General features: G+C 38.5%; 2 protein-coding genes and 1 gene segment (V, D, J or C); 2 read left to right on the top strand and 1 right to left on the bottom strand.

The window, feature by feature from the left end:
• Nucleotides 1-12,843, top strand: part of LOC125258304 — a 725,453-nt gene that overhangs the window by 478,326 nt on the left and 234,284 nt on the right.
• Nucleotides 1-12,843, bottom strand: part of LOC125258325 — a 116,476-nt gene that overhangs the window by 87,428 nt on the left and 16,205 nt on the right.
• Nucleotides 778-12,298, top strand: LOC125258305. Of its 4 annotated transcripts, none has more exons than XM_048175208.1 (17): nt 778-1,009; nt 1,740-1,780; nt 2,727-2,832; nt 3,432-3,649; nt 3,950-4,081; nt 4,272-4,439; nt 4,540-4,676; nt 4,898-5,009; nt 5,111-5,191; nt 7,468-7,648; nt 7,716-7,805; nt 7,949-8,026; nt 8,224-8,284; nt 9,408-9,446; nt 9,537-9,724; nt 10,960-11,144; nt 11,293-12,298. In XM_048175208.1, exons 2-17 carry the CDS (start codon nt 1,742-1,744, stop codon nt 11,686-11,688), a joined length of 2,211 nt encoding a protein of 736 aa, XP_048031165.1. In that variant the 5' UTR covers nt 778-1,009; nt 1,740-1,741; the 3' UTR covers nt 11,689-12,298. The 4 variants fall into 4 exon arrangements, with proteins under 4 accessions (XP_048031165.1, XP_048031164.1, XP_048031163.1 ...); XM_048175207.1 differs by having other exon boundaries at nt 1,740-1,810; XM_048175206.1 differs by having other exon boundaries at nt 1,740-2,158.

Below are 12,843 nucleotides of genomic sequence, written 5' to 3'. Positions count from 1 at the left end.
TTTTTTTTTTTTTTTTTTTCTAGTTAATATAAAAGTACTTTAATGCCCTAACTGAACTAAGGCCTATTTCTGTTTAAGCAAAGCCCTGTCTGTGAAACCGGGCCTTATAGTTTGTAACCAGAAATGAGAAGCAGTGGATTCCAGTCACATGAAGCTCCTGTGAGGACGCTGAACATCTGCTGATGGAGCTGCTCTATTCTGAGAGGAACAGAATCACCTGATGATCAAACATGAGCTTCACTGTCCACACTTTATTCTCTGAAATGAGTCAGAAGAGTTGGACTAATGGAGAGATGAGGTTTGTTCATGTTCATCAGTTTATAATGAAACACTGTCAGTGTCTGAAGCCTCTGGACTGCTGAGATCGTCCTTGACTCGGTTAGAGAGTAAGAGCTCCAAGAGTTCAATCCTCAAAACTATTAATGATCCGCTGGATTCAGAAAACAGGTCAAGTCTGTGAGCAGTTGTGTTTGTGTGAATGTATGAGGGTGAGTGTGGTCTGAAACAAAGACAAATGATGAAAATTAGACACAAATATGAACAATCCTTCTGTTAAACTGTTACAGACATTAAACCTTTCCCATCATAAACAAATGAATAATAAACAATCAGCCATCATGTGAAATGCACTGACACTTCCACAAATATCATGTAGTGTGACAAAGTAATCTTGATCTGGTAACAGATTAACAGTTAGACATTAATATATCAATAAAGTGAATGGAGTATCAAACACATGGACTGCGTCTGAAATCACATACTCTCTTCAGTCACCCGCTTCGAATGTTATCACTCGATTGAATGGGCGTTATCAGTGGTTATCAGCTCATAGATATGGGCCAGAAGGGGCCTGCTGCGCCTACTGGTAGGCTCAGATGGCTGTTATCATCCATCTACATGGTTAATCACCGATACAAATACAAGAGACGATTCCAGATCCAATCAGATCGGAAGTTCACTGGATGACGCGGCATCGTTGCGGTATTTCCCGCCGGTTGATATTTTTCAGGCAAGACATGATAAAACCGAGCATTTAAACTGTAATTAATTAGTCAATAATCGAAAACAATACAGAAAATGTGTTTTAAGGTGGCGTACATGAGATAACCGTGTTGCAATTGTGTTTGTTATATACGTTATTAGCCTATCCTTACGTTACTTGCTTTATGTGAGCATTAACGTTGCTAATTAGCATGTTTTTACGTGTCTGAAATGTCTAATGAGGAAATTTAGTTTAATAGTTAAAACCAAAGTTAGCCTGTGTAAAAATTACTTTTTCAAAACTGTAAAACAATAAGGATTATTGCATATTGTATCTGATCGTTAACGTTTCACTGAAGCTATATCATACTCATACTGAGTTAAATATTCAAACCCAAGACGTATTTTATGGCTGTTTGGAAAGCTTGGGATCTTGAATAGAATGTAAGATAAAGTTCTGTGGGTTTGAACAAAGCTTGGCTGCATTTGATCCCACATGAGGAACCTTGGGGAACTGCGTTAATTTTAATCAGGCTGCTGCTCTATTAGCACACCTGTCACCTGTCTGTCTGTCCATCCATCCATCCATCCGTCCATCCATCCATTCGTCTGTCTGTCAGTCTGTCTTCTCAGGCACCAAATACATATCCCTCATCTGCATCCCATGTTCACTGATGTGTTTCTGTCTTTTAGGCTGTGATAAGAAGTACAGGTTGCACTTTGGTTTATGTAATAATTGCCAAATATTTTTATTTCAGATATGGGAAAAGCACGTTTGAGGAGTGTAAAGATTAAGGTGGTGAGGAGGTGTATCACTGGCCCTGCAAAGGTTTCGTACCTTAGTCATTGTCTTCCCCAGCCCAACTCCAAACAGACTTCCAAACCTTGCATGTCTATTACACCTCAACAGGCTGAACATGATGATGTGGCACCGAGTTCATGTTCTGAGACTGCATACAGTAAGGCAAAGAAGAGAGAGCTTCATGCCTGGGATGCAGTCAAGGATGACATGCTTAAAGTGTCTTTTGAATGTTCAGCACCATTCACTACCCAGTGTGTTGTCTGCCTAGAACAGGCTGATTATAGGTGCATTGAGTGCAGCACCACTGCAGTGTTTTGTGGGGCTTGTCTGAAGAAGACTCACAGAAATTCACTGCATCTTCCTGATAAGTGGAATGTAAGAACAATCCGCTTGTTAAGTCGTGACGTAAGGAACGCCGTTACTGGGTCTAAGCCTTGACACATTTCACTTGAGAATGCCATCTCCACAGATGTTTATGAGCACTATTTATTCATAATAAACATTTAACATTTTAAAGTTAAACATTTAATATACTTACAGTCTACAAAACAGTCTCCATGCTCACAGCATCACAGACATTAATATTTTAACGATTTATAAAAGATGAATCACTGTCTGGCCATCTGGGATTTTGGTATGGAGATAAAGGTTATTTTTATCATTTTTTGATAGTATTACATCACATCGTGTGTGTATATTAGCACCATTTGTTGTTTTCTTGTGGTATGAGATTGGACCCGTTTGGACCCGGAAGCGTTATTCACGTGACGTCAGACTTAACAACCGAATAGCATGCAGTCACACATACAAACATCAAACTCACAGTAATTTCAACAGATTCACTAGATTCTTCAAATTGTTTTAGCACCATGTAGTATCAACTGTTAGTGTCTCTAGTTTGTTGTTTTAAAAACATTGTTAGAGCTATCAATCTTTCTTACAGAATGCCTACTATGAGCCATCCTCCCTGGGGTTATTCCTATATTTACCTGAAGGCCATGGCACCCATGCTGTGTATACAAAGGACATGAAGGTCATTGTCAGTACAGGTGTGTTTTTTGACATGATACAAAGGTTAAGGAATCTAATTGTATTACATGTGGAATAATGATTTTCTATAAGGAATTAATCAAATTTGTGATACATTTTTGAAAATTCTAATCTGTGCCTGTTTCCTGATTCCAAAAATAACAAACATTAAGTTATTAAAGAGGGTATGCATGTAACGTCACGTTTATATAAAGTGTTCACAGGCAGATTTGCTTTATGTACTTTTCTGTCGTCGAAATCAGGCACATGTAAATGTCAGGAAACATGACTCCTGGCTGCATGTCAATATCCATGGATTAGGTTTATTTGACAAGTTGTAAGGAACACTTTCCAGCCCAACCTTTAGAGTAATCGTTTGTTTTACTCGCATTTTCACAGTTTCCCCTATTAAATCCAGTCATGCAGCAGGTTCTTTTGCCACTCAGTCCAGCTGAGGGAGCGCGTTCTGGTGGGAAAGTGACTTCAATGCATACCCTCTATAGGTGACACACTCAAGTGATTTAGTCTATGCTGATATGGTAGTCTCTATATTAGTACTTGTTTACTATACTAGTACTTGGTTATGTTTTTATTTTATTTCCCTCTTTTTATTTTGCAGGACGGCTCTGCACCGTCACAGTCAATATGTGTGCGTGTGAACCAGAAACCTGCACTCTGCTAAGGTATGGGCTCTGGCCAGCATCAGCCGACAAGCCCCAGACAGCCTTCTCCATCCCTCTGCTAGAGCTTTTTGTTTGTCTGTCACTGGAGTGTCAGGTTTCTGTTGAGGGTTTTTGCAACACCCTGCGCTGGAAAAATAACCTCACACTTGCAGAGGTAAGTCAGTTTGCAGTGGTTCTTTCATGGAATACTGTCGAGTCCATATAGATGTGAAAATTACACCTTCTGTACACTACACTACTGTACACTACTTCTCCTTTCTTTCTTGATTGTACTACATCATTAATTATCACAACTAAAAGTAAATATTTATGGAACCATCTAGGAGTGTACAGATGAATGCAAAAGTATTCTGGATATTTTTCAATAAAATAACAACTTCTGAGTGAACCACCATCACCAGATGTTAGTATATGAAACAGTTTGTTTTCACTGACTGCTACTTATATACCTTAGGTTAACACACTCTACAGAGCCCTGGTGGGAGAATCCATATCCCATTTTAGGCATCACCACTTCCGACAAAGAAGTTTGGTAGATATTTGCCCTCAATTAGATGATGGGACCATATGCCCAGCATGTCCAAAGGTTGGTTCTAGTTCCAGCATGGTTCTTATTTGATTAACCTGATTGCATTTTCCATGACCTGATGGCATTGAATTGATAACTGCAAAATTTGTTAATTTTTGTATAAAGTATTATAATAAGATAGTAATAGTATAAATGTATAAACCTGGTGCAGATACAAAACCAGGATTACTATGTGTTTGTTTTCCAGGCGGATGGAGATATGATTGTGACATTGGATGCCAACTTTGGCCTTGTGAGGAAGCAAAGCTCAGGTACAAGTGTGGTTGAGCCATTACATGGAACCCGCATGTTTGTTGATGAAAAGGATGTAGAAGAATACCTGCTATCACATCTTGACAGCTCAAAGCCTCACGAGGTTAGTCATAGTTGTAGAATTTATATAAATAATAAATATTTATTTAAAAAGATCATCATTCCTCCCATAAATCGCATAAATGTTTTCCTTAAATCTTTAGGACTGCAGTAACTTCAAGGCTGGCAACATGCTGAGGTCACAAAAACAAGCAAAGAAACTTGATGTTACAGGAGTGTTTGGAGCTTCTTGTCGTCATGAAATGCCCCTAATGTTTGTCAACATGAGCCAAGGAGAACGGCGAGTCTATGCCACAGTAGTGACATCTCTGACTATTGACCCAGTGTTCCAGAATGATAATTCCCCTGTTTGATCCTACCGATTTATAAATTGCTTAGAATAGCATGACCCTAACATAAGCTGTATTTTATATGGTATTTTGGCAATGTATATGGGAGAGTATTCATTTTTACTTTTCCTCAGTATAAAGTGTCATTATTAATTTTTTTGTGTTGAAATAGATTAGCCTATCCCCTGTATGTCATCGATGAGCTACTTCGAAGATGTGAGGACAAGAACATACACCTGCGAGTAGTCTATGACATTGCCTGTGTTGTTGCCTCACATTTGCATGTAAGTACAATTTTTTTTTTTCTGTTTAAAACTGAATTATTGTTTTGAGAAAAGACCATGACACATTAACTCAAAAATTATGCCATACTGTGTTCAATCAGAAATCAGGGGAGGGCATACCACACAACATCTCCTTGGCTGTACCAGCATTTCACGTTTATGGACACAAATTGCCCTGCCAGGTGATTCATTGACTTTATAGAGACATCAGGACCTGTCACACATCATTCACTCCCTGTTTGGTCTCCATTTTCCTGTCTATCAACTGCACAGCTGAAATTAAGTAGATATGCCTAAAAGTAATCTTTAAAGAGGGGTATCACACATTAGTTTCTCATGCCAATCTCATTTTAATCTTGAGTACATATGCAGGTACATCTCAATAAATTAGAATGTCGTGGAAAAGTTCATTTATTTCAGTAATTCAACTCAAATTGTGGAACTCGTGTATTAAATAAATTCAGTGCACACAGACTGAAGTAGTTTAAGTCTTTGGTTCTTTTAATTGTGATGATTTTGGCTCACATTTAACAAAAAACACTATTCATTATCTCAATAAATTAGAATACTTTATAAGATCAATAAAAAAGGATATTTTAAACAGAAATGTCAGGCTTCTGAAAAGTATGTTAATTTCTATGCACTCAATGGTTGGGCATGCAGTAATCCGAAAAAAGCCGAGCTCCTGGAGGCGTTCCTGCTGTCAGTGCTGTGGGCAGAGCTAAAGAGTCGCATCTAAAGGCTGAATACTTCATCAAAGATGTCATATTTAAGAAAAGTAACCGTAATTAAATTGACTGATATTCATTGTAAAATACTGAAATTTCTTTCTGATGGGCGTGATCTTGCTCTGGGTGATGTGTGTGTGTGTGCACGCTTATCAGGGAGAAGTGCCTATAGAAGGAATTCCACCCTTTATGACATGGTACATTCATACCATGTCATAAAACATTCAGCGAAAACATTGGGCGAAACATGTCCACAACCTGAAGTTGTATATTTGGCACAGAAATACTCCGTCATATGACCAACTCGTGTTTTGGCCATGTTTAGGATGAGAATGCAAATCTTTTACAATGTAAATTAGTCAGAAAGCATGAAAAAGCATTACACCCCCTCTTTAATGTAACATTTTTCCCACCTGGTGTTTGCCTAAACTTGTTTCAGAGATGCACTGTTTAGAACCATACAGTGCAAACCGCTTATCTCACATCTGTCTGGGTCAAAATAATCACTGTAAGCAGATGATTGTTATAACCAATTTTTTTTTCTTTTTCTTTTTAATTTATGCAGATTACTATGTAATGTGTATAATTATTACATGGATATAATGTAATAAAATGAACAGCTTTGCTATTTTTACTGATTTAAAGATAAAATAATATAAGCTGCGCCAAAGCCCTCTCCTGCTCCAAGCCCTGTCTAAATGGTCAGGGTGAAAGCATTATTGGTGCATTCAAGTTATGGTGGATTTACGAGCTGAATGCACATGAACGCCACCACAATGTCGTAAATACCAGTGGGAATCTCTGGATTTGCCTTAAGCTCCGATCTGTACGAGTTGGGGGCGTGTCAGTGAGAAGCATGGCGAAATACCACAATGCTTAAGTATTTAGCAGTGACATTGTCAGGCTTTTCTATTTACAATGAAGTAAGCTGATTCCCAGAAAAAAATACGATAGCATCTTGATATAAAAATGTAACATGTAACAATAAAGTTTACAATGGCTTCATAAATTAATTAAAAACATAAAAAAGCAACATACAACCATTGCACATTCTTTGCTCTACATTTTACACAAGTGTTGTTATTTTGTGTAATTAATTTAGAGAAGGCACACCGCCATCATACTCATTCAATGTGAGATTCTATGGGATGTTATATTTGACCATTAGTTTGTGTTATCAACTTGTTAAATGTAGTTTATTAGAGTGCTGTAAACGGGTGAATAGTGCATTGCATGAGATGGCGGCAAAGTGTGTGACATCATACTCTGACGAAAGTGACTTGAACGCACCTACCGTCGTACACACCACTTCCCACCTCGTAAATATGAACTTCCCAGGAGGACTTGAACGCACCAATACACTCCACTCACATAACATACAGTAGGCCTACCTGCTGCTGTGAGAGAGCGGGGACGATAATTATGCACCATAAAAGTCCCAAAAAAGCCAGCAGAGCAGGAATGGGTAGGCAAAATAACTCAGTAGACCACAGCAGTGTGGGTAGAGGAAAACATCACATGACACATAACAAGCATATGTACACACACACCCCAAACACACACAATATGAACATGGTAAGCGGACTACTTGATTACTATAAACAAATTATTTGGTTAATTATTATGTGGTTGATCACTGTAACCATGATCATTATAAGCAGTTTCCAATGTAGTAGGATCATGCTCAGTGTCAGTGTCTGTGATATTCTACCACTTTGCTTTAATCACAGATCAAGTACAGCACCAGGCGGCTTGATGGGTTTGGGCTCACAGACGGGGAAGGAATGGAAAGGCTGTGGTCTTTCATCCGAAGATTTGCCAGAGTCACAAAGGAGATGACACCATCTCACCGCCTTGACCTGTTGACTGATGCCCTTTTGCATTATGGACGGAGGAAATCAACTGACCTAGGTTTGTCCACAGCTGATCACACACAGATAGCATAAGTCAGCATAAGTAAATTAAACTGTCTTTGCAGAGATGCAGCTCCTGCAAAGACTAGACAAAGCAGAGAAAATATCGATTCTCGCTCAAGAAGACATCTCATCTGTCATCAGAGAAGCACCAGGTAAACAATGCACATAAGAAACAGGTAAAAATAGTTGTAAATGGAAACATTTTAGATTCCATTTACAAGCACATTTTGCACGGAGTATGTAGCATTGATGGTGTCTTGTTTCCTGTTTTTTTTTTTTTTTGTTTTTTGTCTAGTGTTGGTTTCTGAGGAAGACATGGAGAAATGGAAGAAAAGGGAGATGGAGCTAGCCCAACAGAAACAAAAACCAATAAGTAAGCAACTGAAGTGAATGCATGAATGTTTTGAATATTGTAAGAAGGTCATGAATATTATTAGCAAAGGATATTGCAAATATGTTATCCTTACCTTTCCGTGTACAGTAATGAAATATAATCCTGTAAGCTATGTGAAGAAGTAGCATGAAATGAAGCACTTTATTAGAGCAGTAGTGTCTTTATCTGTTCTCCAGACACTGTCTGTAGATGGAAAAGGGACTACATCATCAAGCTGATTCAGTTCTACAAGTTCAAGTAAGAGTTCAATGTTTTTATGTAAGACTATATGGTAATTACAGCCATCTTTAAGTGCCCTACTTATGTGCTTCAACATGGAAGCCTAGGTGTGATTAGAGTAACAGCATAGTTTTGAAGAAAACCGTCACAATAAAGTACCTCAGGATGACGTGTTTTTGTAGGTCAACCCGGAAGTTAGTGGCGCACGGGTTCCCTTGAACGAAAGCTTACGGTGTCCCCATAAACTTTTGGAAAATTGCAAAAAATAACCCTTAGTTAAACACAATTCCTTAATAATTCCTTACATTTATATAGAGCTTTTCTGGGTACTCAAAGCGCTTTACATACAGAAGGGGGAATCTGTAAGTGTCATAAACACAGAGCTTATGACACAAGTTTTGTCTATTAAGATAATCTTTACAAGATAACACAACATTTACACATTTTGAAGCCTAAATAAAGTCGTCAGATATAAAAGGCTAACAGTTAGGCTATAAACGGACTACAGCACACCATGGTCGCAGATCAACGTCACCACCACCAGCTTCCTCAAACTTTTTTTTAAAAACAACTTTATTTAAAAACATGCTCGCTGATTATGATCTGCGCTGTGTATGAATACTCATCCACCTTTCATGAGAAATGCTGTCCAAATGTCCCATTTTTAATGATGACGTCTAAAGTCCCCGCCAAAGGAAGTAGTCCCTTTTAGCACTTTTTAGCAACCGCTGTTTTTAAGACACAATAAAGGTTTAAAAAACCACAAGGGGGTTATAACTGGTGTGTTTTATGTCATAGACCAAAACGGGAAAGTATTTAGAGGCTTTGTTAACCACAGACCTTATTTCAGGCGAACCCATTAAAAACACCCATTGACTTCGGGACGATGGAACCGGAAGTCCTAAAATGCTAACTTGCTTCAGGTTTTGCCTACAAAAACACGTCATCTCTGAGGTACTCTATGGTTATAAATTAAGAGTTGCTGTAATACTGCAGTAATTTAATATGGTGTGATTAGTAAGCAATTACCACCAAGGCCTCCCTTATAACATAAACAATGTTTGGTCAGGTGTACCACAGTAATGCTTTCTGCTTAGTAGCTACTGAATTTTTGTGCTGTTTTTTTTTTTTTAATGTATAGATCTGGGACTCGTGAGCCATACATGGAGTGTGAAACAGAGTAAGTAAGCAGTAATCTGTCTGTTACTGTTCTATAAAAAAAAAAGTGTGTAAATAACATTTAATAAGATTTATTTGCTGACCATTGTAGAATTGAGGACTCTCTGCTGAACATGGAGAAAAAACACCGGATTGGGAGAAGATGGCAAGAATCTGATTCAGACTTCCAGTCTACCCTTAAAGATGTTGACTGTGAGCTCAGAGGTCAGCTGATCTGCAAGGCTAGAACTGAATCAAGGGAGAGAGCAGTCCTCCTCCATCTGAAAAGAAAATATCCAGGTAAAGTGCTGTGGATAAGTAGATACATTAAAGGGGTGGTTCACTGGTTTTGATTGTGTTTATGGGGCACAATCAAATGCTTTGTTTTTTTTGAAAACACTGTATTTTTCATATATTTTACCTTTATTCCACACCTCTGGTTCCACTGTCATATGAATGGCTCGTTTGACTTCCTGCTTCTATGAAGCCACTCCCTCCGAAATATGCAATGTGCTCAGATTGGTTAGCTGGCCCAGTGTATTGTGATTCGCTGAAGCGTCCAGAAATGCCATGCCCCTTACCATTAGTTGTTGCATGTGCTTCGGTGGAAATGTAAATAATGCCGTCTATATATATTATGAAGAGGGTCAAGCAGAACCTCTGCAATCGCGGCTTTTAAAGGACGTTTCTGAATGGCATTTCATTTAGTATTTGTGTCAAAGTGTTTAGATGCTGTCACTGCTGTTTGTTAGCTTTCAATATACAGTTTTATCCTGATTAAAGCTTTACTGTAGCCGAATACATGACTGAGTAGTCGCATTTTTGTAAAGGCGGCGTTTAATTTATAGCATGAACAACTGTTTGTCTATGAACATTGACGTTTGTTGGAGAAGTATGCACTAGAATTTAGCTAACTGGCTAGCGAAAACGCTTTGGTCTTTGTTTGCGTCCTTGATGCAAAAATAGCAACATAACTATAAGTTTAAAAGACATGTACAAACAATAAAAGCCTTTGTGTAAATCCAGCATTGAACTCGTGTAGATTCTGGAAGCTGTCTTCAGCGCTGCATCCAGTGTAGAAAACATTAGATTATAATGGGTTCTATTTTCTTTTGACACGTCGAGTTGCGACGCTCGCGTAAGGTGTACAAAACTCTTCCGCTTCCATTATGCTGCACCACATGGCCTCGCCCACTTTGTTGCTTGTTCCGGGGGGGGCGTGTTTTGCAGGGTTTATGATGTCACCAACCCGGGAAGAAGCTCGTTGTAGTCCAAACCGGGTGTTTTAAGTCCAAACCGGTAGGCATTAAACTGCCATAACTTTAAAAGACAATATCTCCGTTTGCATTGAACTTTCAGCACTGTAACTTTGCAGATACTGTTTATGCTCAAGCAGCAACATTACACACTAACTACTAAAAATGAAATCACAATGAACCACCCCTTTAAGACATTAAGATCCAACTCTGAAAAGGACCATAATACAAACTAAAAAATTTATTTATCTGCATGCATGTTTCCTAACTTTGCAACAGATGGGCAGGGCATTGCCATTAGACTGTCCAAGCAGGTAGCCAGCTCCAACAAGAGACTGAGACAGGCAATAAAAGAATACAACAGCATTCAGTGGCCACCGCAGATGAGCATCTTCCCTGCAACAATTGATTTTCAGGAAGCATGTGATCCCTCTTGGCATGTCTACTTCTGCTTTGATGACACTGTAAGTATAGTTACCTAACCCTAGTAACCACACAGCAGTCACTCTAGTAACAATCTGATAACCGCTTACTAACCACAACTACCTGCCCATCATTGTAGAAACCACCTGGTAACATGACATAGCACTTTTTATTTTTTTTGTCTTCTAGATTGAAGAAGATAATGTTTCGAGGAGTCTAAAAAGGCGAGGGATTGATGCCTTACATATGAAGACACGAGCAGCTGAGGAAAAGCACATGCTTTACCAGGAAATGAGAACTATAGCTGAACACCTCCATCAGCAGCATGCCATTCTGTGCTCTGCCATCAAAGACACAGATCAGCCTGGAGCAAAAGCTGCTCTCATCCAACGTCTCCATCAGCTGGAAAGAAAACGACATCAAGCCACTGTGATGTTTCACCCACATGTACCAGACATTGTTCCTGCAGACAACCCCTACTTGTTTCAGGCCCTCCCCATGTCAAGCATACAGACACTGGTATACAATGATGATGGTGATAATGATGACAGTGAGGATGATAATGAGGATGACAATGATAACTAGGACTGTAAGCACTGGTATGACAGGACAGGGCCTGTATTTACAAAGATTCTCAGAGTAGAAGTCCCAACTGTCCTAAAATCTGCAGACTGAATATTCAAACCTGTTTTTAGGCTGAGGTGCACAACAAGCACTTCATAAACTTTTTTGAATCCAAAGAAATTATTCTGATCTCTGTTAACAGTCCAGTTTTGTCTGATATCATTATATTATATGAAAAAAGAATGATGTCTTAAAGTGTAAATACAAAGTGGTAAATATATATGTTGCTGCAGATCATAGAAACCTTTCATGGTGGAGGAATATGATTACTGCCTGCCTTGTGCAGATGTGTTGTTTTACTAGGTCTGATCTATTTTAAAACTTGGGTACTGTATTTAAGCACAGATATTGCCACTAGTCTGTGTGAGTACAAAATAGTTTTTACGATATTGTGATATTAATTATTTACTGTAATGTACAAATGTGTTCAGTGTTTGAGAGCTGTGTTGTTTTTGTGAGCTCACCAAACCAAATCCCCTTCGACTGAGTTGAAATGACAATAAAGAATTGAATCTTGAATCCTCTGAAACAACTATAAGTTTGCAAAAATAAAAGGGAACATGCAGGTGTATTGACATTGTCACAGCACTTATTCACAGCACACTTTAAGTCATTGAAAAGTAATTTACTTAATAATGACAATGATTTTACCCTCATAATCCGCCACACAGTGTGCCACATACAGTAGCCGTTATTGGCTTGAATTGCTCCAGAGCCAGGGGCCTCATTTATAAAGCGTACATATGTATAGATTTGATCTTGGAGTGTGTGTAGGCTCAAATCCACGCCAACGCTCATATTTATAAAAACGGTCTTTGACGTGGAAAAGTGCTTAGAGCCACGTCGTTGACTGCTTTCGTATTATTTTCACATTCTTCGTTCAGTGATTGTATATTACAATTAGTTGTATCTTTAGTTCGTTGCTATGGTGGTTGCTATTGACGCTGCTATAGCTGAAACCACGTAGCTGCATGACGTACTTCCGCCCGAAAGTATTTTATTAACAGACACTTTTTTAAATGATAAATTCAACATTTGTCAACAACTTGATAACTCAAAAATACGATATGTTCATGTTAAGGTTATCACTTTTAACAATTTCTTCGATTCTGAGAA

The sequence above is a fragment of the Megalobrama amblycephala genome, linkage group LG22, assembly GCF_018812025.1.
Source record: "Megalobrama amblycephala isolate DHTTF-2021 linkage group LG22, ASM1881202v1, whole genome shotgun sequence".
NCBI lineage: Eukaryota > Metazoa > Chordata > Actinopteri > Cypriniformes > Xenocyprididae > Megalobrama > Megalobrama amblycephala.
The sequence above is the reverse complement of the archived record's forward strand: the minus strand, read 5'-3'. Positions and strand labels throughout refer to the sequence as shown.